General features: G+C 36.5%; 1 protein-coding gene across 4 annotated transcripts in view; it reads left to right on the forward strand.

The window, feature by feature from the left end:
- Window positions 1–27504, forward strand: part of ATG10 (autophagy related 10) — a 176949-nt gene that overhangs the window by 31169 nt on the left and 118276 nt on the right. For 2 of the 4 annotated variants that reach the window (XM_016210338.2, XM_016210339.2), the window contains exon 2: window positions 5441–5548. In XM_016210338.2, the coding sequence (XP_016065824.1) occupies window positions 5441–5548 (108 nt within the window). Of the gene's footprint in view, window positions 1–5440; window positions 5549–6086; window positions 6187–27504 lie in introns of those variants that run through there. The other 2 variants (XM_016210345.2, XM_087815437.1) reach the window with 2 other exon arrangements.

Below are 27504 nucleotides of genomic sequence, written 5' to 3' on the forward strand. Positions count from 1 at the left end.
TCTGGGTGGAAGATATGTGCATTTTTAATTTGGATAATTATCGCCAACTTGCTCTTCAGGGAGGTTATACTAATTTAGACTACCCTGCCCCTGGCACTGTATGAGAGTACCTGCCTGTTTAATGCACATCTTTGTCTACATAGTGTATTTCATGCTTTTTGATCTTTGCCAATCTGATAGGTAAAAAAACTGGTATCATATAATTTTAATTTGCATTTTTTACGGGTAACATCGAACCTACTTTTATGTGATTAACGTCCATGTGTACTTCCTCTTTAGTGAACTATCTGTTTATATTACTTGCTCGTTTTCTTATTGGGCCGTTGGCCTTTTCCTTTGATTTGTTGAAACTATTAATATATTGAGGAAATTAAAACTATGTATTGACAAAATTAGTCATTTTCTATAATAAGAGCTGCAAATAATTTTTTCACACTTTGATGTTTGTGTTTTGACTATATGATCTTAAGAATTTTTTCTTAAAGTAGAATTTATCCATATTTTATTACGACTTTGAGGTTTTTATTTACTTTTAAAATATCTTTTTAATATTATATATATATATACACACACACACATATATATATATTTATATTCTCCAATGTATTCATCCAGCACATTTATGGTATTGTTTTTCTCATTTAAATCTTTATTCCTGAGTGAAGGGCATTCTATGTAGACAACGTGAGGAGTTTTGACTGTGAGAAAGTGTTCCCTTTTTTGTTAGTGGTGTCTGGATTATAGCATTTCCTATTAGTTTCTCTTCTAATAGGAGCTATTAGAAGCAACCTGCTCTGTGGTAGAGGGCAGCAAGGAGTCCTGATGGTTGAAATGTAGTTGAACATGGGACAGTGACAGTTTTAAGTTGTAAGATTTTGGCAGTTACAGAGGATTGGGTCAAGGCTGGGCAAGTGCCAGAAAGTAGGGTTTGAGGTGGGGTGAGGACCACTTAAAAAGCAATTCAGTACATCACAGCTCCAAGATGAGCATCCACAGACCCGAGTTTAGCTCATGGGAGCTCCTAGTGAACCTCGGTGTTCCGACAGGTTGGAAATTATGGTCTTTTCTCCTAAAGCAGCTGCAGAGTACTGATCAACCATTCTCAGACTTCAGAAGGGGAACTCTGGTGAATTAGTGCAGTGGTTTTCTACCCTGGTTGCTGCATTAGCGTCTACTCAGAAGATTCTTACTTCACTGGTCTGAGGTGAGGCTTTAGCAACAGCATTTTGAAAACTCCCCAGGTGCTTCTGAAGTGCAGCTAGGGTTGAGAACCACTGTTTAATGCTGTCAGTTTGCAGTCCCTTTGAGTCAGGGATTGCCGTGCAAGCTGCCTTCATGCTTCCAAATGTGCACATGAATCACCTAGGATCCTATTAAATACAGATTCCAATTCAGGAGGTCTGAGGTGGGGCTCCCACCCAGGTGACCCTGAGGCTGCTGCTTGTCACCAGACCACACTTAAGTGGTTTGAGCATGTTACTCAATGTGCAAAGTACTGGCTTACACCAGGCAGAGAGTCTACAGTAAGCATTTTTCTGCTCTCTGGCAGAATTTGCTTAGTGTAGTCAAAAGAACACTGGGGTCAACAGGCCTGCTATCCCCTTGCAGCTCTGCCCCTAATTAGCTGTAAGACAAGTCTCTTAAAAGTGCTTCAGTCTTTCACCCTCTAATCTCTGAAATAGGAGGGTTGAACTGGATAAACTGTAAGGTTCCTTTTGTTCCTGGCTCCTCCCATGCAAGTCCGGGGTATTTTCAGACTCCGTGGAGACCAGGTTTTTACGTGGAATGAGCCAGAACTCTATACTAAGGACCCTGACTTGGCTTACCGTCCTTTCTTCCCCCCAGGCGTGAGGCCTGGGCTCTGAATTTAGGATTGACTGGAGGAAATAAAACTAACCAATGTTGAAAAAAATTAAATAAGATTTTACGTTAAAGTGTAAGCTATAGTAAGTACAAAAAGAATTCAGGGAAGCCAAAGTGGAGCGTTTACTGGAATAGTCAGGGGAGATATGAGTTAAACTTTGCTTACCATCCTTGATGGACTGTAGTGCTGGTTCAGGGTGGAGGTTCTCATGTTGTCTTTAAAATAGCATTCTTCAACAGCGATGAACAAAACATATTCTTCTGCCTTAAAGAGATGCAGGGGAAAGACTTATTTTTGTGGAAGTAAGTGTTTGAAGAAAAACTAAAATGCTATAAACTTTTTTTTCTATATTTAATTTTTCAAGGCTAATCTTGACTTTTAAGAGATTGATACTGAAAAGAAAAATTGCTACGACCAAATATAGGCTGGATCAAAACCCCTTGCATACCTCCTGATAGACGCTAATAAACAGTATCAGAATTTACCCAAAGTGAAATTAAAATTCCTTAAATTGTAAGTGATATTAAAATGACATATCTCTCTATCTTAACTCATGGGAAAGGAGACCAAGTAATTTACTTAGATTTTATAACATAGGTACAAAGGAAATTTTGACTTACCTCTTTTGATGTCAAAGGAGACATATTTTGCATTGTAATTTGAATTTCATTAAACTGTGGCTTCCCTTCAGAAAAGGTTGTATAGCCAGCACTCAGGTATAGGAAAATATGAAATAAAACAGCTGCCTTCATTTGATGAATTATATTCAGTATACACAATTTAGCTTTAACTGTTCTCTGAATATCTGAACAGGTTTTTTCTGTATTGCTCAATTATTTTTAAATTGCAGACTGTCAGTACTTTTTCTCACAAACACATAGCGTTATGGTTTTATTGTATTTGGTAAATCTTCACATAATCAACTATTGATTATCTGTCATAACAAGAGTGATAATACAATAGAGTAGCAAATCTTCTAGTTTTAAACTAATAAACACAATAGATGTCATTTTATACAAAGAATATTTTGGTTGCAAGTGACAGAAAACCCAACCCAAATTGGGTGAAGCAAAGAAGGTAGTTTTGGGGGCCATGTAATTGAAAAATTGAAGGGTAGAGCTAGCTTCTGATATGGTTGGTTTAAACAGTATGATCAGGACCTGGTCTCTCTGCATCTCTTGCCTTTGCTTCCCTTTGTATTGGCTTATTCTCGGGCTCCAGTTAATTACATGGTGGCTGCCAACAGTCCCAGGCATTTATTTTTCTGATTCAAATCCAGTAGAAAAGGGAATAGTCTTGTCCTCCTCTCCTGCCCCCCACAGTCCTGAATCACATCTCATTGGTTTTGATTGGATCATTTGCCCTTCTGAGTCTCTGAGGCCAGCAGGACTGGTGTCCTGATTGGCCACCAGTGACCGTTCCTGGATCTGAGGACCATGTCGACACTGACAGAGGAGAAGGGAATGATTCCTTAGAAGAAAAGTGGCTACTGATCCAAAAGAAGGGGGAATGGATACTTGATGTAAAAAGCAACAACAGCAGAAGCTACATGTCTCCTTTGTCATTTAAGTCAATATTCAAAGTCATTTACATTGTGTAAACACAAAGATTTCAGTGGTAGAAGGCCATGTACTTTGTGGTTGGTTCATATAGAACTAGAATTTAAAATAATTTCATCTGTAAAATGCAGAACCTTAATGAAATAATAAAAGCTGATAGTATTGGATACCTGAATGCTTACCTTACAGGCAGGAAGGATATTCAAAATGTTTGAGAACCTTTACAGTTGCATCAACCAGTCAGAATGAGTTGAGTTCAGTCAGTCAGAGCTGGTGCTGATCACCACCAACCAGCAGGACGCCTTTGGGGTTGCAGGCAGGATGTCAGCCCAGTTAACTGGGAGGCATTGTAAAGGTCCTGCTATATTTCTCAAAAAATGTAGTTTCTTCTTAGTTTTCTTGGGCTGCCATAAAAAGACTATAAACAGGGTGGCTTAAAATACAGAAATTAATTTTCTCATAGTTCTGGAGGTTGGAAGTCAGAAATAAAGGCATCTGCAGGGTCATGCTCCTTCCAAAGGCTCTGGAGAAGAATCCTTTCCTGCCTCTTCTAGCTTCTGTTGGTTGATGGCAACCCTTGTTATTCTTTGGCTTGTAGATACACCATTCCAGTCTCTGCCTCTGTCTTCCTGTGGCCTTCTCCCCGGTGTGTCTGTGTCTCTACAGCACATTTCTCTGTTCTTATAAGGAAAGCAATCATATTGGATTTAGAGTCTAACCTATTCCAATATGACCTTATCTTAACTTGATTACATCTACACAGACCCTATTTCCAGATAAGGGTACATTCACAGGTTCTGGGGAGACATGAATTCTGAGGGGATGGTGTCTAATCCAGTACAATTACCTAAAATCAAATGCTCTTGTATAGTTGGCATGATAATTTGAAAATATATTCAATGTTAAATTGCTTACAAACACTATACTTTTTTCTTATTTTATAGTTAAAAATAGGATTTTTGAATCGTAGTAAAAGTATTTAAATGAGTTATGAATTTTTTAGTTGAAATGCTATTTTATATTTTTTACTGCATCAGATTAAGTATCCAAATCTTTCTTAATTATAATTATTTTAAATCTATTAAAATGTGAATGTTAGTGTGGCAATTTGGTGAAGAATTAATAATTTTTACTGATATGCGAGTATGTTTGTACATGAGAAGGTATTACATTTTTACACATGACTTTACTGAATTCAAACAAGTTTTGCCTAAAAAAAATAGAACTGACAATAAATTAAATGAACAGCAAGTATAAAAAACAGGAGAGAAATGCAACTGGTGAAGGGCTTGGATATCATATCTTTCAAGGCACATTTGAAAATGGTGGTAATGATCTTCAACTCTTTGAAGAATGGCTCTGTGGAAAAGAGTAGATGCTAGTGGGAAGAACTAGGAGCAGTGAGTTAAGGTTAAAGGGAAACAATTCAATGCAATGTAAGACAACACCTTCCCAATGAACAATGTCCCATGTACCGAAATGGAGGTGACGGTGGTGTAAGGGCGTCGAGTTTATGTTCCTGCAAATGCTCAGGCAGGTGCTGCATAAATACCTTCCTGGGACATTTTAATGGAGATCTTGCCTTGATCCAGAAATTTAAATGGAAAGTCCCTAATTTCAAGATCTGTTGCAAGTTCTCCTAAAATTTCTCTTTCTGTATATGTCATGAAAATCAATATTACTTATGGACAAGATATTTCTATAAGTTTATGTGCTTTTTACCAGCTGCCAATCTAAAGCTTTGCTCTATGACTTCTGTGCTAAGAAGTGCTTAGGGGAAAAAATGGGAGTGGGGTGGGAATTTAATTTAAGAAAGGAGAGGATCAATATGTGAGAGAAGGGTGGGGAATTAAAACTTCTAATTATTGGAAGAGTTTATCCATATTATCTCATCTCATTTAATGTACTTAGTTTTTTATTTCTTGGTTTGGAACTTATGAGTAGCTGTAGTGCTTAGAATGATGAATTCTTAAAATAATTGTCACTTTCTTCTGTATTTTTTGGTGATGAAACACAGGACTCTTCTGATGGATACATGTGCAAAACGCATTTTCAAATTAAAAATGGGACAGTGGTGTCACATCCAGGAACATCTGCCCATGTACAGACGTGTCTTCCCATGGAGGTGAGTGATTTAACACGTCATGCTCTCCTTTTTAGCCTTTGTGAAGTATAAATTTAAATTTTTAAATGTGTTAAATATATATTTTAAAAAATTAACTGCCATTGGATTCCTGGCCTGCTGTCGGGGGAGAAGTGAACATCATTTGTTTTGTCAGAAGATATTTTCTTCTATAATATTTTTATTTTATTTTTTTAACTGAATTTATTGGGGTGACATTGGTTAATAAAATTATGTAGGTTTTGAGGTATACAGTTCTATAACACATCATCTGTATATTGTAGTGTGTGTCCACCACCCCAAGTCAAGTCTCCTTCCCTCACCATTTACCCCCCTTTACCTCTCCTGCCTCCCCCACCCCCCCTTCCTCCTGGCAGCCATCATACTGTCGTCTGTGTTTATGAGATTTATTTTGTTGTTGCTTGATCCCTTCACATTTTTTCACCAAGCCCCCCAACTCCCCTTCCCTCTAACAGTGTCAGTCTGTTCTCTGTATTTATGTGTTTGTTTCTATTTTATGTTAGTTTATTTTGTTCATTAGATTCCACATATAAGTCAAGTCATACAGTACTTATCTTTCTCTGACTGTCTTATTTCACTGAGTGTAATACCCTCCGAGTCCATTCATGCTGTCACGAAAGGTAAGATTTCCTTCTTTTTTCCTTCTATAATATTGAAAGCAGGAATTGTAGTAAAGTTGCGATCCACTCTGAGGCTATACAGATTGTAGTGAGCCTTCACCCTTTTGGTCTCCACAGATGCCTTCCTTCCATTGCCTATTGATTTCTCTCCCATGAAATTCCCCAGGATAATACAAACCTGTCCTGCTGCTGTTTAACACCCAGCTGGAGACCTCTTTGCAGAGCTTACCTCTAACGCTTTTCCCCTATGCTCTTTAAAATATGCTAGATCTGGGTCTCTTTCTGTAGGGGACTTTAACCTTGACTTGAAAATCTTGCTAAATTAAATTTTAATATGGTGATAATGGCTTAGTGGTTTCCTGGGATATTTTCAATTTAATTTTTATAAAAATGTAAGTAGCCTTATTGTATTTGTTGGTATTAATAAAAATACTTTATATATTCATTGTAAAAATAACCAATAGAGAAATCTATAAAAGGGTAAAAAAAATCTCCCATACATCCTTCAACTGGAGGTAACAACTATTAATATTTTAATAAATACCCTTCTACATGTTTCTGTCATGTACACACATACATACTTGCGTTTTGCAATGACCATGTATATTACAGACTTCTTCCCATGGCAGTAAATATAGAATTCCATAGTTCTCTTTTAATGGTTCCATTATATTCCATCCTATGGATGTACCATAATTAAGTGGAACCCATATTGAAGTAAAATACTTGAATTCTAGAATAGAATTTTGGGGCTCTTATTGCTTCTACACAAAGGATGAAATCACTTAGAATTGCTTAGAATTCTGAGTGTCCTGGTAAAATGGGTGAGGAGGCTTTCTTTTTCATTTTGCAAAGGAAAAGTTTTTCTCAGCATCTATTAAATCAGATCCATTTGGCAATCTGGCACTAGCCCCTTCTGCCTGTGTTTGACGCTGGCCTGGAAGTAGCTCTCGCCAGTATAATTTGGTTTGCAAGTAATTCTTGAGGGTATTGTGCATGGTAATAAATTAAGTGCCCCAGGGGGTGTTTGAATCTTGATTTCTGCTTCATGGTCCGAATAACCAACATCACATCTGAAGCCAAGTATGTTAGGGAGCTTTTCAGTTCATTATATATTAACTTAAAAAATGTGCATGGAAATGATGATTTAAAAGACAAATTACCAGCTTTTGCCCAACAATTTGGCAGAGATTTGAAAAGCACTAAAAAGGGGTGTTGACAGTGTGAGTGAACTGACACTTTCTGGTTGATGTTTTAACTTCACAAAGTTTAAAGATGTGCACATACTATGAACAATCTATTCCAAATCTAGGAATTTAGCTTCATAAAATATAAATTTTCCAACATTTTTTATTTTCAACACTTCCCAACAAATTTCGAACATATGAGAAAATGGAAAGAATTTTGCGATGAACATTCATGCACCCATCACCTAAACTCCACCGTTCACGTTTTGCTCTGCTTGCTGTATTACATATCCATCCCTCTATTCATCTATCAATACACCTTTTTTTGATGCAAAACTTTTACAAAAAAGTAAATTGTAGGCAGATACTTATAAAATAATCAGAAGTGTACACAAAGACTTACCTGCAAGTATATTCATTTCCCCATTATTTATCATGAGGTGAATGGAAATAACTGAAATGTCCAGCAGTGATGGGTGAGATAATTATGGCGCACCTCTGTGATGGGATTCTTTATTGGGTAGGTCTGGAGTGAGAACTTTTAGCTTTAACAAGTTTCCAGGGGATGCTGATGCTGCTGGTCCAGGGACCATACTTTGAGAGGCGCTGCACTGCTCTATAATGGAATCCTCAATGAATTTTACAAGTGTAAAGGGGTCCTGAGACCAAAATGTTTGAGAAACACTGATCTAGATCAACTAAATATTACATGTGAAGAATATTGATAACTAGAATATATAATAAATGAATACATAAATAATAACTTAAAAATAAATTATAAATAGAATTAATCCATACAGAGAAGCATGCCAAGGGCCACGGTAGGCTTGGAAACGTATTATTATGAGGAATAGCTGAGGGCTCTGGGGATGTTAAACTAGAACTGAAAACCTAGGAAGGTTGGCTGTCTTCAGATATATCTAGAAGGATTTTCTTTGAAAGAGAGGAGACTTAATTTGTTTCTGAGGATAGAACTAGTTCATGCTTGGAAATGATTCTAGGTAAATCCCTGTAATGTTTAGAGTTGCCTACAGTGAACTAGGTCTACTTATAAAGCTTTGAGCCCCCTCTACTTCCATGGAGATTTTCAGCCACAGAATAGATAACCCTCTCTCCAGAACAGTAGTCACCAACTGAAATGCTCAGACGCTTAAAGCTCAAGGCAGTTGATGAGTGAGAGCAGTGGGTCAGTGGGAAGTGGTGGGAGCTGAGGAGAAGTTAGAGGGCATGACTCACCCAAGGGGGACTAAGCATGCAGCTCCGGTGGATTTTCAAGAAAAGGCAGTGATCTGGACTTTTGTGTGTTGGCTTAATTTAGAAAATAGACCTGTACAGGCCAAATAGACTATATTTATGGGCTTTAAATGGTCCTCAGGCCACCAGTTTATAACCTAGCTTCTAATATTATAGAAAGGGGTCCTGTATTGTATAGAAGACTGAGCTAGGGGATCTCAATTCTCTTAGAATTTAAAGCCTGATAGTGTATTTGTTCCATACCTGTATATCACATTTCCTATTTAAAGATATGCAAAGGAATGCTTCTGCTAATAGTTGTTTCAAAAATTCTTTTTACTTTGATCATGTATGATGTGGGAAATCAACTCACTTTTTTGTTCTAACTAGATCCAATAGTCTTGATTATAGAAAGATAGTTGGACTCATGATTTTTATATCTGTGAGATTATCTACAATAGTATATGGATAATGATAATCATAGAATTAAAAATATCAGAGTGAAATATAATGGAATATATGAGAAATAATTTTTGAAAATCATAACCTATACCTTCTTTGAATTTTTAAAATATAATTTAAAATGATAGTTGAAAGAATGAATTAATATTTAGAAATCTGCTAATTATATTAGGGTGTCTTTTAGTGCTGGTTTTGGACAACAGGAGTTCTTCTAGGTTAATCATATTAGATAAGGCACTTATTGAGGGCAGTTAATATGATTTGCTTGTGACATTTCTGAGTTTGTGAAGTAAGAAGCAGGACTATGGCAAGTTTTGAGCAAGATCTTTTCTTTACCAGTAATCAAAAGAAATCTATAGCCTCAATTTAAAATCTTCTTAATATTAATGAATATTTTCAGTAGGAGCCAACATAGTTAACATTGGTCCTTGGGCTATCTTATTATATGGAACTCCTATTTCCTTAAATTGATGTTGGTGCTAACGTGTCACTTTATCAACTTATAATTTTTTAAAAATTTTGTTAGCAAAATTAAGATGTGATCATTTAATAGTAGTGAAAAACATGATTTAAAAATTGGTTTGCTTTAACAAATATGAACTTATTATCCTTATTAAAGTCTTATTTATATAAATAAAATAATATCTTGAGAATGGAAGTGGGAACATAACCTCTCTATGCCAATTAGACAATTTTTGATGAAAATTAGTCATTTAAAACTCATATGTGTCTATTATTGCAAAATAGCTGGAAACTTTAAAAATATTTTGTAAGATTCTAAATTAGTTAACTCACTGACTAATGAAGACTACAGTGACTAGAGTGGAGAAACAAGGCGTAAGTTCTTAAATCATGTTTAGCATTAAACTGCTCTTAATAAATGGAAACAGTAAGACGGATATTCAAAGTGGTATTGATTGTTAATAATCAGTAGTAGAAATTATTAATAAATGCTCAGAAGAGGGAAATACCTGGAAGTCTGTGGAACTAGTTTTCTGTCTGATGTTGCTCTGCTTTCTCTTTTCATCTCTAAAGTCTTCATTTATGAAATTCTGAACGACTTTCATAGAATAGTGATGGGTCAGATTTTGTCCTTTTGGTCAGTTCAGTTCTGATACCCATACATACTTATTTTAAGTTGATCGATGATTTCTTTATATTATTGAAATTTAGATTCTCCTGTCTGAAGTTGGATTCCTGAAATTCCAGTTCTTTTTTTGAACAGGTATCAAGGATGGGTCTCGAGTGTACTTTATTTATTTGTCATACTATCTTCAATACTTTAGAGCCTCGGGTTGCACCTTCAGGTTACTTTTTTTTTTTTAAACTATGAAAATGATAGTCATAAAAACAGCAATAGTATTGATACCATTGTAATAATCTACTGGGAAGAAAGGATTTTTGTCCTAGGGCCTTGTAGGCCACTAGCTGGGACTTTCCATGGCCCAGGGCAGGTAGCATATTATAGAGAGCCCTCAACAGAGAACAACCTGTCGTGAATTCCCTGAAGCATAAAGCTGAGAAACAGTAATGGGAGATGATCTCAGTCGCTGAAAGAACATATTCAGAGAATGATGATCTTCTGAGGTAACCAGGTCTTCAAATACACTCATTTGCCCTAAGGATTTTATTAGTGGCTTCCAGGATGAGTTCTATTTTGTATGTCCAAAATAGACTCATATGTCAGAATAGTATGTTTTTTTAATAATGCACCAAATGACACGCCACAGTTCTCAGTTAGTGTTAATTTTTTTGTAAAGCAACTGCTGTTTTTAGACTGAAATATAGACGTGTTGATAAATGTAAATGATGAGTAATAAGCATGACTGCCTTTAGTATTTGAAAATGTAATTTTTAAAGCAATGTTAAAGTACAGGAAAGTCTGTTATATTTCATGTGTATAGATACAGACAGAAGCATGTGTAGTTGTCACTCAGTATTTATTTATTGATATGATGAATCTCATGCTGATAAATGAGAAAATAATTATTAATATAGCACACCCCAATTCCACTTTTGTGGTTTTCTTGAGGTATTATGGAAAGTTCAAAGACAAAGTAAAATTCAATTTTATTTAATTTAGAGTGTAAATATATACCATACAGTGGTGTGGTGTTTGAGAGGGGAGAGTATAGGATATTTTAAGGACCATTCAGGTCTGATTAGGGTTTGCATTCCAATGCAGTTGTAAATTACTGCACTAGATACAGTATGATGCACACTGTGCTTCTTTATTGTATGAGAAGCATTTGGTTACTTAGTCTTAGAGCACATCAGAGGCCACATATAGAAATGTGGCACTAAAACTCTGAATTGTCCAGGAAAATCTTATGGGTATTAAAGCAGCTTAGTGTTCTGCTGTGAAGCCAAGAAGTCTTATATAGAGACAGGGGCATAGTCCACGTTCTCCTTAATCTTCTTTCTTCTCTAGGCCATTGGTACCTCAGTAATGCCACTTGGCAGTATTCAGGTAGTGTGTTAAGTTTATTGAGAACCTATAACCTAAATGGCCCCTTAAGCTTACTTCTACCTTTGAAATTGTCTGTGCTCTGTTCTCCTTGACAGAGCAAAGAGAGAATCTTTTTTTTTTTTTTTTTGAGAGACAGAATTCAATCCAGATAGGCAACTGATTCTCTTTCTATTTATCAAGCTGGTAGAAAAGCCTTTGTAAAGGTGCCTGCCATAGCCATTATATTTTAATTCAGTCAGTTATATCAGGTTTCCTTTATGTGTAGTTCTGATATTGAGGTGTTTTTTTGTTTTTGTTTTTTAAATATGTTTTTATTGATTTCAGAGAGGAAGGGAGAGGGAGAGATAAAGAGAAACATCAATGATGAGAGAGTCATTGATCGGCTGCCTCCTGCACGCCCCCTACTGGGGATCGAGCCCACAACTTGGGCATGTGCCCTGACCAGGAATCAAACTGTGACCTCCAGGTTCATGTGGCAATGCTCAACCACTGAGCCATGCCGGCTGGGCAAGGTGTTTTTTAGAATCAAAAGTAAGGTCATTTCTAGCAACAAATACCCGACTTGAGAGAACACTGAGCTGAATGCTTATGTCCAGTTGTAAGGTCTAACAGGAGCCAGTTGTTTCTGAGAAAGGACATTTAGTGCGCTCTTGAAATTGTTCTGATTATATATTCTTCCTATTTCTTTTAATGAATTTAAGATGCTTTCCATGATATAGCTTAAAAAAAACACTTAATGATTTATTTGGGATTTCAAACTTTATGCGGGTCTTTTTCTCATGAAGAAATTGCTGAGCCTGCTTGATTTTATAATCACATCAAATAAGTGAAAGTGAAACCACTGTTTAGTACTTCTTTCTCCCTTTGAGGTTTTTTTTTTGTGTGTGTGTGTGTGTTTTTAAGTCAGTGAAAACTCCATGTGCTGGGAGGGATACATTGCTTGGAATATGTTGCAGTGAGATTTGATCTAACAAAAGATGAGATAGAATCTAAAATACTTGTTTTCAAAATTATTTTATTGTATCTAAAATTATTTTTCTTCCTTAGTTAAATTGAAAAGGTTAATTTAAAAAACATTTTCTGGAGTGAAAGAAATGTCCATTAGCATAATTTTCTATGTAGGTCTGAAAAACAATCTTTGTCATATATTCTGAAAAAAATTGAATGTTAAAATGGAGATGCAGAATCGTGGTAGACTACAATCTTCAGATAGTGAAAAGATTGTTGATTTTTTGTTGTTGTTACTATTGCTTGAATGAAATTAGCTTCTTGTCAGGATTTTTTAAGCTGTCAGATAAAAACTATCATATAGAATATTATTTTACTACAAAACCATTGCCCAGAACTAGGGACAGTCATACATATAGATTGCTGTTTATATAATAGGGTCAATATAGCCCCCCATGTTTCCTCCTGTTATACCTGAAATACTCATTAATATATAGCCTTTATTTAAAATGCAGATGGGCTGTTTTACAGGGAGAGGACAAGACATTTCAAACTGGAATAGTGGTTCAGACCCAACCACTGGACTCCAAGCACTGGCCTAATCACATCACTTCCATCACCACTGTGTTCTTAGCATGTATCTCAGTGCCTGGCATGTAAATGCCAGAAACTGATGTATCCTGTGTCTTGGTTTTCTGATTGGAACTACCTAGAATTTCCCCTTTCCCCAATATAACAACTAAAAGTCAGCAATGTTAGAATGAATATTTTGTCATCAGTTTGTCTGTTTATTAAATGGTGCTCATTAAATGAAGTGGCCAGGACTATTTGTTAAAGTTTATTTCTCATTTATGTGCCTAAGGGTGAATAATAATTTTATCTTCAAGTAAATGGAAATAACCAAGTATTAGACTGTGTTGAAGGTTTTCAAAGTGAAAAGCTAAGGAGAAACTCTAAGAGGGAGGCATCGACGTGTTTTTAACAGTGTTGTTTTTGATTGTATAAATCAAAATAAGGGGAACTTCAATAGTGTTCTTCCATATGGTGCTTGCAAATTTTCTGTTTTAGAAGTGTTTTTGATCTTAGCAGACTGTCAGTCTTAAGTATTTGCGAGAGAAGATTTAACATATATGCGCTGAGAGAAGTTACGTCTAGTTCTAGCTGACCTCAAAGGAGCCTTGGGATAGAGATTATATGTTTGTCTCAGCTATAGTTTAGAATGGATTGAAAAGAGAATAAAGGCTGCCAAGCTGGCAGCATTACTAACATAAAGAACATCTGGATGGGTGCCTGAAAACATGCCTCCTTTGCCCAGTCTGTCAGAGGGTACAGCAGCCTGGTCGATTAAACTGGCTCTGCTTGCTCGACCCTACCTTATTTTGAAGGGAAAGAAAAGTAGTTGTAATCTGCAAGTGACAAGACAGTTTGGATGAGATCGTTAAAATGATTACTGACTAAAGTGAAGTGATATTATTACTAAAGTCCCTCTTTCTAATTATTCGTGAAATAGTCTAACTTTGGTCTCCTTTTAGGTTTGTTAGATGTGAAACAAAAGGGAAAAAATACGATGACCTCAACTCTAAAATCTTCCCCTCTGACTATAACCTCCTTATTTTCAACTATATTTACAGCTCTCTCTGAACGTGCTTTGTACACTCTTTTTGTCTCAAGACCCTCAGTGACACCAGTGCCTTTTGCCTTCTTACTTAGCCTTGACTCCAGCTTACTCAGTGAACGCCTGTAACACGGAGGTTCCATGGCTGGCTCTTGGCCCTATTCGTTCGTGCCAACCTATGTTGACACTTCTCAATCCTAGTCTACAATTCTCTCTCCTTCCCTTCACTACCTGATTTCTTGAATAAGTAATCTTCACTCTTTTGTCACTCACTGCATCTCTTAACTTTTGCTAAAATGAAGCTATGAAAATTGCTTCCTCCTGAGTTACTAGTTACCTTACAACCACCACACTTAGGGGCTTCTTCCTCCTTGGCCGCATTGCGACATTTGACAATGTTGACTAAGCCCTTGCTTCTTGAAATTTCTTTTTCTTCTCTGTAATACTAGTGATAATGAATTATTTTTATTCTCCCTTTCTAACAGGTTATTTTCACTGCTATTCTGTGAGAGTAGTTTCAATATCTTCCCTGAATCAGAATCCTTGGGGAATGTTGGAGGTCAACCCATGCAAACCAAGGTGAATCCAGAGGCAGGAGTGGGGCTGAAAATGAGAAACCAAGTCAACAATAGTCATGACTATCGAGCTGGTCAGAGGATACTGGGCAAGGACCTCAAATAATGTTGAAGTGCCCCTAGCTTTCCAGTTTGGCAGCTGGTACTCTAAGTCAGATTGACTTAAAAACACATGGTTGGAATCTGGCAACAAGAAACTGGAGGGCTGGGGAAGGATTCCATCTATACTTTTGACTGCCTTATGAACCAATCACTCAATTTCTACAGTTACTTTCAGTACTTAGGAGAGGCTGTAGCACATTCTGGGCATTCTTGAGTTGGGAAACCAACTTCTAAAAATGTTTCTCTACATCATACTCATTTGGTGACACAGGGTACTGGAATTAACCTGCTAGAAGGAGTCTAGTACCTTTCCTACCATATATTACATTTTGGGTTCTTAGGGAGGCTGTAGGGGATATATGATGGTGAGTGCAGAAGGTAGTGGGGAGAAGCCAAAGGACAGCTGCACTAAAGAAAGGAATTTTGAGTGGAATGTGTTGAGTTACAACTTTAGATTGCTCTGAGAAGTAGTTGGAGTTTTTAGAAGGGTTTGTCTAAATCTCTGCTGGGAGTACTAGGCTGGTTGTATTAGGGTGTCAGCCTGGTTGCTGGTATATTGCTAGGTTCCTGAATCTAGGATTTCTATTCAATTTAGTAGGGACTACTGAGAGTCAGAGAGACAGACTAAGTCAGAATCCATTAAGGAAAGCTGAGATTTAAGTACCAGGAATTCAAGTACAAAACACTAACCCAAAATATTAGAGGGAATGATGGTGTCATGGGTTTGAAGTTGGGCAGAGATAAAACTGCAGTGAAGTTAGGTAGAGAAAAAGGGAGGAGGCTCCTGAGTGATTTCTCTAACCAATTTGGAGTGTGCTGGATCTTCTTTGCCATTTATGGATGAATGGTTTTCAACTGTGTCAGACAGGTTGAAGGGATTAGGCAGAGCTGGGAGACAGTGTGAATATGTGGGTAGGAGAACCAGATGGGGTCTATAATTTCATGCTTTTTCCTAGCACTGGTCCTTGTCTGTGTATTACATTCTCTTGCTTGTTAGAGGGTATCTAATAAGTCTTTCTGGATAGTTTACATCTGTTGCAGATATTGGCCTGTAGCTTGGGTTAGGGTTAGTGTAATGACTCCCTTCATAAACTGCTGGTTCCTTGAATGTAGGATCCATAGTTTATATATCTTTGTAGCACCTTCTCAGGAAATTATTTTGAATGAATGACATATCAAAAGAAGTATTGTAAAGAAAAATTTAATTTTATTCTACAGAAAAGCTTTCTGTGAAGATATCCATTGTGTCGTTATTGCTCTATGATAGGCATTTTATGAAATAATGAAGAAAAAGATGAGAACATACTTGTCTGAAATCTGTTGTTTGTAGAAGCTCCAAGGTATATTAATGTGAGATTTCAATTGCCGTTTATCCCAAAGGACCAAAGGTGTCATATTTGACAGATCTTTTTCAAGAAAAGTTTACCAGTTTTCGCACTGGAACTTTTATGTATGAGATGATTGGTAGTTTAGTGTTCTTTTTAAAAATAATAAACAAATGAGTGTTTCAGGAAACCTGTGATAGACTGAATCAGGTGGAACTGATTTAATGTTATGGATAATTACATAATTAGTGCTGTAAAAAATAAACCGCACTCTCTACTTGATGGACTGGAGTGCTGAGAAGGAGGTGTGTAATTATACAATCAGCACCCTCCTCCTGTGCTGAGTCTAGATCATCCTTTTTCTGCCTTGTCTGAGAGGGGGCTTCCTGTCTTGTGCTTCCTGGTGTTAAGAGAACAGAGTTGGGTAGTTTCCAGTCCCTTGATAAATCTCTCCATGATCTAGTTCTGTGAGAGCATCCTCTGAAACCAATGGCTTTTAAATGTTTTTTGATATAAACCAACAATAAGAAATGCATTTTACATCAGGACCCAGTACACTCCGTATGCAATATCTGAAACCAAGGTTCGTGAAACAATTCTTATTCTTTCTGATCTATTCTACTCTACTAATCTAGTCTGCTCTATTTTCTTTTCTTTTAAATGCTGGTTGAGGCCCACCAGTTGATTTCAGAACCTACTAATGGTTCATTACTCAGATTTGGAAAATGTTACGTAGATCTTTGGTGATTGCTAACGTCAGTAGAAGGGATTCAGAGAGTAGCATAATGGGGCTGCTGTGGGCTTTGGGTAGCAGCTGGTGGGCCATGGTTGAAAGACCAAGGGTTTTGGCCTTGGGCAAATTTGGTTCTATGTCTCTACTTTTCCTCATTTTAACTGTGTACTTGGAACATGTTACTGAACCTCTTTGAGCCTCAAATCCCTCATCTGTAAATTTGGGTCCCAAATACTTATGGGAGTCAGGAGGTGGGGAATTGGGGGGCTGTCAAGAAGGGGGGCTGATGTGTGATGTGTGAATTAAATGATATCATGGAACAAAACACCTGGTCAGTGCTGTGCAAGTAAACCATGTAATGCAGTAAGCACTTTATAAAGTTTATATTCCTTTCCCAATTCTTTTTTGTTTTTAAATATATCTTTATTGATTTCAGAGAGAGGAAGGGAGAGGGAGAGAGAGATAGAAACATCAATGATGAGAGAGTCATGGATCGGCTGCCTCCTGCACACTCCCGACTGGGGACCGAGTCTGCAACCTGGGCATGTGCCCTGACCGGGATTCGAACCCAGATGGCCTGGATCCTGGATCAATGCTCAGTCGCTGAGCCACACCTGGCTGGGCTTCCCAATTCTTTTTCCACGTTAAACACCTTAACAATAGAAAGGTATAACAACCCCTGCGTCACAGGGTGGTTATAAGGATCACATAGGACAATGGGAGCCAAGGATTTACAAATGTTAATTTTTATTAGTGCCCCCTGAAGGCAGCTTTACTGTTTTAGAATAAATCTTTGTGCAAGTGGGATGGGGTCCTATGACGGTTAAGTGACAACTCTAGAAAGCAAAACTGGTTCTGAAATTTTGTGCTATGACTGTTAGTAGCAAGGATTGTTTTGAGATATAGTGGAACTGCATGTTGATTGGAGAGCTGCTATCAAAACTGCTGAAAGATGATTTATAGTGCCTATTATAAATTACTCTATACAAGTTGTTCCATATTGCATTATGTATAGAATTTAAAGAAACTTTAAAATTATTGAACAATGGCTTTTGCTTCATCAAGACCTGGGAAATGAACATCAGAAGACAACTAATTACCTACCGTATAATGTTTCTGCCGTTTTCTTTACCTTAACTGGAAAACAGTGTAATAATTTAATTGTGAGACTTAGAAAGACTTAACCTCCATCTCACAGCTTGAAATCTTGGGCAGAGGTGGGAGTAGAATTTTCATTGTACATTTTTATAAAACCACTTTCTTTTCTTTAAATGTTTTTACTACTTCTGAACTAGTCCATGACTTTGAAATGCTATTTCCTTTCTTGCTTGAAAGGACATTTTTTGGGTTTGATACTGTCTCTGTGCTTCTCTCTTCCATTCATCTTTTCTAGGATTCTATTGATACTGTGGTTATTTAGTGGTAACCTGGGCTTTGTTGGTCATGGGGAAGGGACATAAATCAGCAGGGCAAGTATGCAGCATTGACAGCTGGAGAGCATCTTCTTCACATCTCCTATTCTCCACGGTATCCAGTCTCTGTTGCTTTGAAATGTTTCAGTCTCACATTGGGCCTATGTTGGTTGATTGCACTTGATTTCTATGCCGTTTCTATATTTCCAGTCCCTCACATACTGCTTAGGAAATCACCCAACACTTTATGCTGAATTCAAATCGCGCTTACATGCAGGGGAAAAGGCCTGGCTCCTTTAAGACAGCAGCACCTTCTTCCCTGCCAGAAATCATTGTAAAACTGAAGGGCTTCACCGAAAAGGGCTTCACTGTAAATTGAATATTGGTAGAGAAGGGAGGTTAATTGGCCTTAGTAACTTGGTTGCTAAGGAAGCATTTTCCTGATTGGGAGGAAACTCTCCTGGGTGCTCTGCAGCTTCTTGCGGACCTGAGATGCTTTGTTTTACCTCTTGCTTTCTGTTTCTGAGTTGGAGGAGAACAGAAAGCTATCATAGGAATGAAAAGCTGTGGGAAGCAGATGGTTGCTCTCTCTTAGCTACAGAAAGAGAGAGCTAAATTCTGACGAGCAACAAGCCAATGCCAGCAAGGATTCTTTGTTTAAGGCAGACAGTTGGAAAATACCATGAGGGCGAGATATAAAGAGCTTGCATAGGCGCACAGAGAGAGGTTATAGACGAGGGTTTTTCAGTGCTGGAAACATGTAGGCGAGAGAAAGTATATTTAGAGCGGACATTCAACGTCCTTGTTAACTGATGGGGTTAAATGTTTTAAAATTGATTGGGTTTGTTAAGAGAAGATATTTGGCTTGTATTTAGTTCTTTGCATTTTGAAGGTTTTGTACTGTATTGTATATTAAATTTAGTAGATTTAGAACTTGTTAATCTATAATTTTAATAAAGAATGTTTAATTATGAATATCTCTTTATGTTATTGTATAGTTCATTGCTTAGCAATAATAAAAGTAACTTTGGTATAAATAAATTACAAATTTTTCATTGAAATATTTTTTTCAAAACAAAATGTCTTTGAATATTGACTATCCATATATGCTAAGCTCTCTGGTTATACTTTAAGTAATTTGTGAAGTATTATTTCTGCATACTAAATGATACTCCACTGACCTCAGGAGGTTGATGCCCATATTTTACTTAATTTTTTTAACTCACTGCTTCATTCAGCAAATATTTTTGAGTATCTGTTGAGATCAGGCGCTGTGTGAAAGGTTACAAAAAGGAATAAAGCCCTCCCCGTCACTACAGGAAGTAGTGACATAATTCTCAGGAAGGTTTGGAAAATGAAAATTTTTTGATGGCATTTTATGGTGTGTTTTAGGTTTCCAAAGTTTTCTTCATAATTAGTATTGAATATTATTCTTTGTACTGAGTATTATTATTAAGTTTTTTGGTAACAATTTTAATTGTAAAATTCTTTTTTAAAATAATATTTTAGTTTTCGCTTACAGCTGACATACAATATTATATTAGTTTCAGGTGTACAACATAATGATTAGACACTTATATAACTTACAAAGTGATCACCCTGGCACCATACATAGTTATTACAATATTATTGACTATATTCCCTATGCTGTGCTTTGCATCCCCAAACTGGCAATTTGTATGTCTTAATTCCTTCACCTTTTTCACCCGTCCCCCCAAACCCCTTCCCATCTGGCAGCCATCAGTTTTTTCTATGTATCTGTAAGTTTGTTTCTGTTTTTTTGTTTGTTCATTTATTTTGTTTTTCAGATTCCACATATAAGTGAAATCATATGGTATTTGTCTTTCTCTTTATGACTGTTTCACTTAGCATAATACCCTCTAGGTCCATCCGTGCTGTCACAAATGGCAAGATTTCACTCTTTTTATGGCTGAGTAACAGTCTATTGTATAAATATACCACAGCTTCTTCACTCATTTGTCTATTGATGGACACTTAGGTTGCTTCCATATCTTCGCTGTTGTAAATAATGCTATAGTGAACATAGCGATGCATATGTCTTCTTGAATTCGTGTTTTGGGTTTCTTTGGATAAAAACCCAGAAGTGGAATCACTGGGTTCTTCTTTGTCTCTCGTTATAGCCTGTCTTTTAGAGTCTATTTCATCTGGTACCAGTATTGCTACCCCAGCTTTTTATTTTCATTTTCATTTGCATGAAATTTTTCCCCCCATCCCTTTCCTTTAGTCTGTGTGTGTGTAAAATTTTTAAAGAGTATTGTTTGGATCATTTTTATGGACAGATACTTAAAGAGACACCTGGAATTCCTTGGCTCCTCCTGTAATGCTGGAGTGTCAGAGGAGGAGGCACAGGTCTTCCTTGGCAACCTCTTTGGAACTTACCTTTGGTTTTCATGGCCATATAGTTCTTGTCTGTGAGTGTGGCTGGATGATCTTAGAGAAGAAGCAAACTGTGATACTTTTGAGGGCCTCTGATTATAATAATATACTCAGAGAAGCTCGTTTAACATGGAGGCACTTAAGTCTAACCTGAGGGCTTAGTGAATAGTTGTGACCGTCAGGGATGAATCCTACACTGGAAGGCTGGGCAAGATTATCAAGTAAAAACATTGACAGAGTTATAGACTAAATTGGACTTCCATAATAGTGTAGTAATAGAACAATATATTAAATATATGAAGAGTACTCAGTGGTCCTCTTCTTTTCAATGTGAAGGTGCAGGTACATTCTCATAGTTTAAAAAAATTGTTTGCTAAGTCTACATTTTTCAGATTTATTTGCTGCTTAATTCTAATCTTGCTACACAATCCATTGGTTAAGGCTTTTAATAGCCTTTGTAACTTGTAATGTCTTTCAAAACTCTGACGTTTAGTAAACGAAAGGTGTCGTCAGGGAGAAAGTAGAGCAACAAATATGAGGTTCATTGTTAAAAGGTAAACACTTTACAGCTTTTGAGCAGAATGATGAATAAATGAGAAAAACTGGCATTTGTAATAATAATATTTAGTGACTCCTTAGATGTCACATTTATTTTAACTATTCTAAAGTATTTATTACTTTAGAATATGTGTATTGCCTTTTTATTTTTTTGTAGCTGCGAAAGAGACTGCACTGAGCTGAGATTTAAAAAAATCTTTTTAAAGAACTCAACTGCTTCTATTAAGATGAAGCTCAGCTAGTAAACTCATTAAGTAAGGACCCTAGGCAGTTCTCTAGAGCTGGGACTGAAAGCGCAGTATTGCAGACATCTTTGCATCACCATCATGAATGACCTTGAAGGAAGCCAGCACTTCATAAAGCAAAATCCTCTCTGTGGCACTTTGCTCTGATTTGATTGATGCTTTAGAAGAAGCTGTAAGATTTTCTTTTCTTTATAGTGTGGGGCATATCCTCCTCATACTTCATAGATTTTGCACTTGTCTGGAGCATTTTGTTGGCAGGTTCTTAAAGGTGCTGATCTTTCACTGACTGCAGTACAAGTAAGCAGTGAAATCTCTCTCCTTTGATCAATTATTATTAAGGAGTAAGGTCCTGGTGCATTGGGATCATGGTTTTTAAGAATGGAAAACTACTGACTCCCTAACTTGAGTGTATTACAATAATTTTTCTTCCATCATAATCTTTCCAAGTATCTCAGTGGGTTGAAGGACCTTTAATACTGAGGCTTTATGATTTATATTATTCAAAGGATATACATTCCTGTCTAGCCACTAGCCACTGTGCTTTCTTAGATTGATAGTTCCCTTCCTTTTTAGTTTTTTGCTTTAATGTGCAGTGAAAGTTTTCAGTATACATTTTTATATCCAAAGTAGAAGATACCAGACATCTTAGAATGACTGTTTTACCTCTTTGGAGTTACTTGGTCATTTCCTACATAGGTTGTAAGTAAGGATTATATAAAGAGGCAACCATTATGAAAAATGTTTAATAGCTACATATTTTAATGAAGAGTTGAGTGGATTCTACAGAGAAAATGTTTTCTGTTACTATGTTACTCTTATTAGTAACTCAATTGTAATTTATAATATAAAATAATGGAATAAAATAAAGAGTGGCAATAGAATTAACAAAATAAAATCATGAAAAACAACAAAAATAGGCAATAGCATTAAGAATACGACTGCAATTAAAAAATGTATATTATGATCCTGTTCTGCATGTGCCTGAGTGACTATGTTTTAAGTATGCATTTTAGTTATATATCACCTTAAAAACCACTGCAAAATGTAGTGGCTTTAAACAACAATATGGGGTTAGAGTCACATGAAGCCTCAACTGGGCTGGATATCCAAGATGGCTTTTCACCCAAGTATTTGGCACTTTGGTTGGGGTGACTGGAATAGTTGGGGCTGGCAGGGCATCTGTCTGTTTCTACATGTCTTTTCCACATGGTCATCTTGGGCTTCCACCAGCATGGCTGTTTCGGATAGTTGGACTGCTTAGCTGGTGACCTTCTCTCCTGGAGCACATAGTCCAAGAGACTCAGAAGGCAGCTGTAGTTCTTCTTGTAACACAGCCTTGGAAATCATGCAGCATCACTTCTTCCTATTCTCTTGGTCAAAAGTGAGCCTCAGGACCAGCCGAGATTCAAAGGCAGGAAACCACACAAGGGCATGTATATGCTCAGAGGCATAGTTTATTGTGGGGAGAGGAGAGGCAAAGAGAAGGAGCAGGGGTGTCTTTAAAAATTAGCTACCACAGTGTGTAATATTCATTCATAATGTGTAACCATCATTTTATTGTATATTTGATAAAATTTTTATCAGCATAGTCCCAAAATTAAAATTCACATTAATTTTATAAGTAATAGTATTTTATAGCCAAAATGTACTTTTACATGTAGATTCATAGAGTGTTAGTTGTAATGAGAAAATCAAAAAGTGTCTTAGTGCTTTCATTTCAATTTATGTTGAGTATGTAGTAGGGGTGGGGTCATTAGGGGAATGTCACTAGAGAAAATATATAGGGAACTGTAAGACTCTGCCTTACAAGACTCAGCATTCAAGCAAATGTTAGTCTTTGAGACAAGGTTTACATATCAAGAGTCAAATAGAAATCTACAGCAGTGACACAAAATTTCAAGGAAGAGAGAAATAAACATGGTTTGAAATTATTCAGTAAGTGTTCGTAATAGAACCGAGGCAAAGCTAAAGACTGGAGAGTGAATGAAATTTGGGGTGAGTGGAAGGCCCAAGGATGATGCAGCTTGAATATGTGGAATCTCTCGATATGTTGAAAAGTGCTAAGTGATCATGAAAATAGTTATGAATGGGGTTAGGGGATCTGTCTCCTGATGAATGGGACAGACCTTGTAAGGTGTGAATAGACTGTGGAGAGCTTTGTAGGTAGCGCCTGTTATTTTTCCCTGGTTAGCATTCATTTTCCACTTTTCTGCTCAGGTACTTGTATTATATTTACTGGGCTCGTACTGTGCTTTAGATTGTTCTGTATGCCAGAGATACAGTGGTGAATCTCACTGTTAGAGCCCTGCCCTCAGCAGTCTTCCCCTACAGGGGTTGTTTTGGTGAAACTGTTAATTAAAGTGCTCTGCCCTCCCCTGGCCTAGGGTGAGCCCATGACTAACCTGAGTGGCTCAGGGGTAGAAAATGACTGGAGTTAACTTGTCCCTTGGTGGTGCCCTGCAGAGTCTATCAGTTCCTTTCCTCCACATCCCCAGAGCTAACATGCTCCTGCCTTTCCCCAGGCATAGTTGTTAAGTTTTCCCTTAAGTTCTAGCAGCTATCACCCATCCTTTTAATAAATTCCTTTTTGCTTAACAGCACTAGCATTTTAGAGTTTTATTGCTTGCAGCCAGTGAAGCTTAAGATAGTATGACATGCCTATGTCTCTTCCTAAGGGATTTGAACTATATCATGTAATCAGTAAGACATTCTTGGCAGTTTCTGAACACAGAGAGAGTTATTTTTAAGAAGATTTGGAGATACCTCAATAGGTTAGAACAGAGAATGATTGTAACTAGACTGACCAGTGAGAAGGCTGTTGAAATATCCTGGTATATAGGAATGAAGGGGTGAATTAGGGTGACTGGGGGAGTAAAGAGAAGTGATGGGGAATAATGGCAGGGCTGGGATTAGGGTGAGGCAATACAGGTGTACTCACCTAGAGTGAGTACTTTAAATTCTGGGTCTTAGGTACCTTTCTTATGCCATCCTAGTTCTGGTCCTGGGCATGATATTTGAAGACATTAAAAGGCATATGTATTAGAAAGGAAGGAATAAAATGGCCTGTATTTGTAGATGATATGGCATGATTTTTTTATGTAGAAAATTCTAAGAAATCTACTAAAAAATTTTGAATTAATAAGTGAGTTTAGGTTACAGAATATGAGATAACATACAGAAATCAATTTTATTTCTTTATACTAGCAGTGAACACATGGACAGTGACATTAAAATAATCACAGTTGCTCAAAAGAAACTGAAAATATTTAGGTATCAGTCTAATAAAATGTTCATAGGACTTGTATGCTGAAAATTATAAAATCCTGATAAAAGAAATGAAAGAAAATCTGAATAAATGGAGAGACTTATTCCCTTAATTTGTTCATGGATTGGAAGATTCAACATAGCAATGATATCAGTTCTCTCTAAATTGATATATAGATTTATACAATTCCTGTAAAAATTCCAGCAAGATTTATTATAGATATATGCAATATTGTCCTAAGATTTATATGAAAGGGAAAAGCAACTAGAATAGCTAGAAGATTAAAAAAAAAAAGAATAGAGTGGGAGGACTCAGTCTATCTATTTCAAGACTCACTGTGGTTGTAGTAACCAAGCCCATGTGGCATTGGTGGAGGATAGACACGTGGAGCAATTAAATAGAACAGAGAATCCAGAAATGGACCCACATCAATATGTCCAACTTATTTTTTTTAATCCTCACCTGAGGATATGTTTATTGATTTGAGAGAGAGAGAGAGAGAGAAACATTGATCCATTGCCTCCTGTATGTGCCCCGACCAGGGACCAAACCCCAAAGCTAGGTATGTGCCCCAACTTGGAATCAAACCCTCAACCTTTTGGTATATGGGACAACACTCCAACCAGCTGAGCCACCTGGCTGGGGCTGTCCAACTTATTTTTGACAAAAGTGCAAAACAATTCAAATTGAAGAAAGGTAGCCATTTCAATAAATGGTGCTGAGCAATTGGACATCCATAGGCAAAAAATGAACCCTAACCTAAGTCTCACACCTCATATAAAAATTAAAGCAAAATGGATCGTGGACTTGAAGGTAAAATATAAAACCATAAGACTTTTACGAAGAAAATAAAAGAGAATCTTTGAGATATAGGACTAGGTAAAGAATGCTTCAACTTGAGACCAAAAGAATGAGGCATAAAAGTAAAAATTGATAGCTTGGGCTTCCTCAAACTTAAAAACTTTTGCTTTGTGGAAGATTTAGTTAAGAGGATGAAAGGAAAGACATTGAGTAGGAGAAAGTATTTACAAACCACGTATCTGACAAAGGACTACTATTGAGAATATATAAAAAAGTCCAGTAAAAATAGGCAAAAGACATGAAGAGTCACCAATGAGGATCTACAGATGGCAATCACATGAAGAGATGTTTAATATTATTAGCCTTTAGAAAAATGCAAATTAAAATCACAGCAAGATACCACTACACACCTGACAAAATGGCTAAAATAATAATAATTAAAAAAAACAATTTTAACACCAAATGCTGGCAAGGAATTATAGAAATGGAGTCACTCACATGTTCCTGATTAGAATGTAAAATGGTATAACCACTCTGGAAAAAAGTTGGCAGTTTTTACAAAAACTAAACATACAATGACCGTATGACTCAGAAATTACACTCAGGCATTTTTCGCAGAGAAATGAAAACTTATGTTCGTACAAAAACCTATATACAAAATTTTACAGAAGTTTTATTTATAATAAACCCAAACTGGAAACAAACCAGATATCCTTCAGTGAATGAATGGCTAAACAAATGGTGATACATCCATGCTATGGAATACTATTCAGCAATAAAAAATAAACAAAGCAATGATATATATACAACAAGCTGGATGAATCACTAAGAGCTGTGCTGAGGGAATAAAGCCAATCCCAAAAGGTTACATAATGTGTGATTTCATTTGTATAACATTCCTAAAGTGATAAAATTATAGATTGGAAAAGAGATTACTTGTTCTCAGAGTTAAGGAGAGGGAGGAGATGTCTTTGTAAAGGATCTTTGTGATGATGGAAATGCTCTGTATCTTGACTGTATCAATGTCAATACCCTTGTTTTAGTTTTACACTATAGTTTTGCAAGATGTAACCATTGGGGAAAATTGGGTAAAGGATATACTTTCTGTAGTTCTTACATTTAATTAAAAAATGATTTTAGATTTCAAAGCCAGTAAGTAGGAGAATGAAAGTATTTTTAAATATAATTAGGAAAATCCCACTTTTTCAATGCAGGTGATTTAAACAATCTATTAGAAAAATCCAATGAAAGAACAAATTAACACAAATGTAATGTTCGATAAGCTCTTAAACATCTAGAGGCAAAACATTGATTGAAATGAATCTCTAATTGATGTGATTTCAGACAACATGACCAACCAAATCAAGTGGAGCAGTTCTGTCAATATAGGACATTTTTTGGAGAGGGAGTAATGTGTGGGTAGGCTTTTCAAGAGTTTCCATTTAAAAGTCAGTTTTGTTTTGTTTTTGTTTTTGCTATTTCTGCCTTTTTAAGCTTTAATTCAATGGCTTCCATGACACTCATAAGAGAAAATTTGACAGTGGAGTAGAGCTAAAAGGAGGCAACTCAAGACTGATCATTTGTGTTTACTTTTACTTGAAGTTAGGAATTGGATTTTTCCTTTAAAATTGTTAGCATGTTTTGTTGGAAGGAACGTATGATTTAATCTTGTTATTATAATAATTTCCATAAATGTCTTCTTACTCCCTGATTTTACTTTATGGGACTGAGAAACTCCCAGAAGACCTGCATGTTGACAGTGTTCTACCTGGAATTTAATGAGATCTATTTTTCCCATATTTTTGTATTGTGGAAAAATGGACTTGAATTTTATCTCATATTTGTTAGTTTGCAGTGAGGACTTCTCAGCTTCTCAATTTTCAGCTGGATTAGTGCTGACTTAAGGTCATTTGGTTAATACATAGTCAGGGAGCTGTAGAAACCACATTATAAGACCAGGGTTAATTAGTACCAGAAAAATCATATTACA

The sequence above is a fragment of the Miniopterus natalensis genome, chromosome 3 (assembly GCF_054644295.1).
Source record: "Miniopterus natalensis isolate mMinNat1 chromosome 3, mMinNat1.hap1, whole genome shotgun sequence".
Classification (NCBI taxonomy): domain Eukaryota; kingdom Metazoa; phylum Chordata; class Mammalia; order Chiroptera; family Miniopteridae; genus Miniopterus; species Miniopterus natalensis.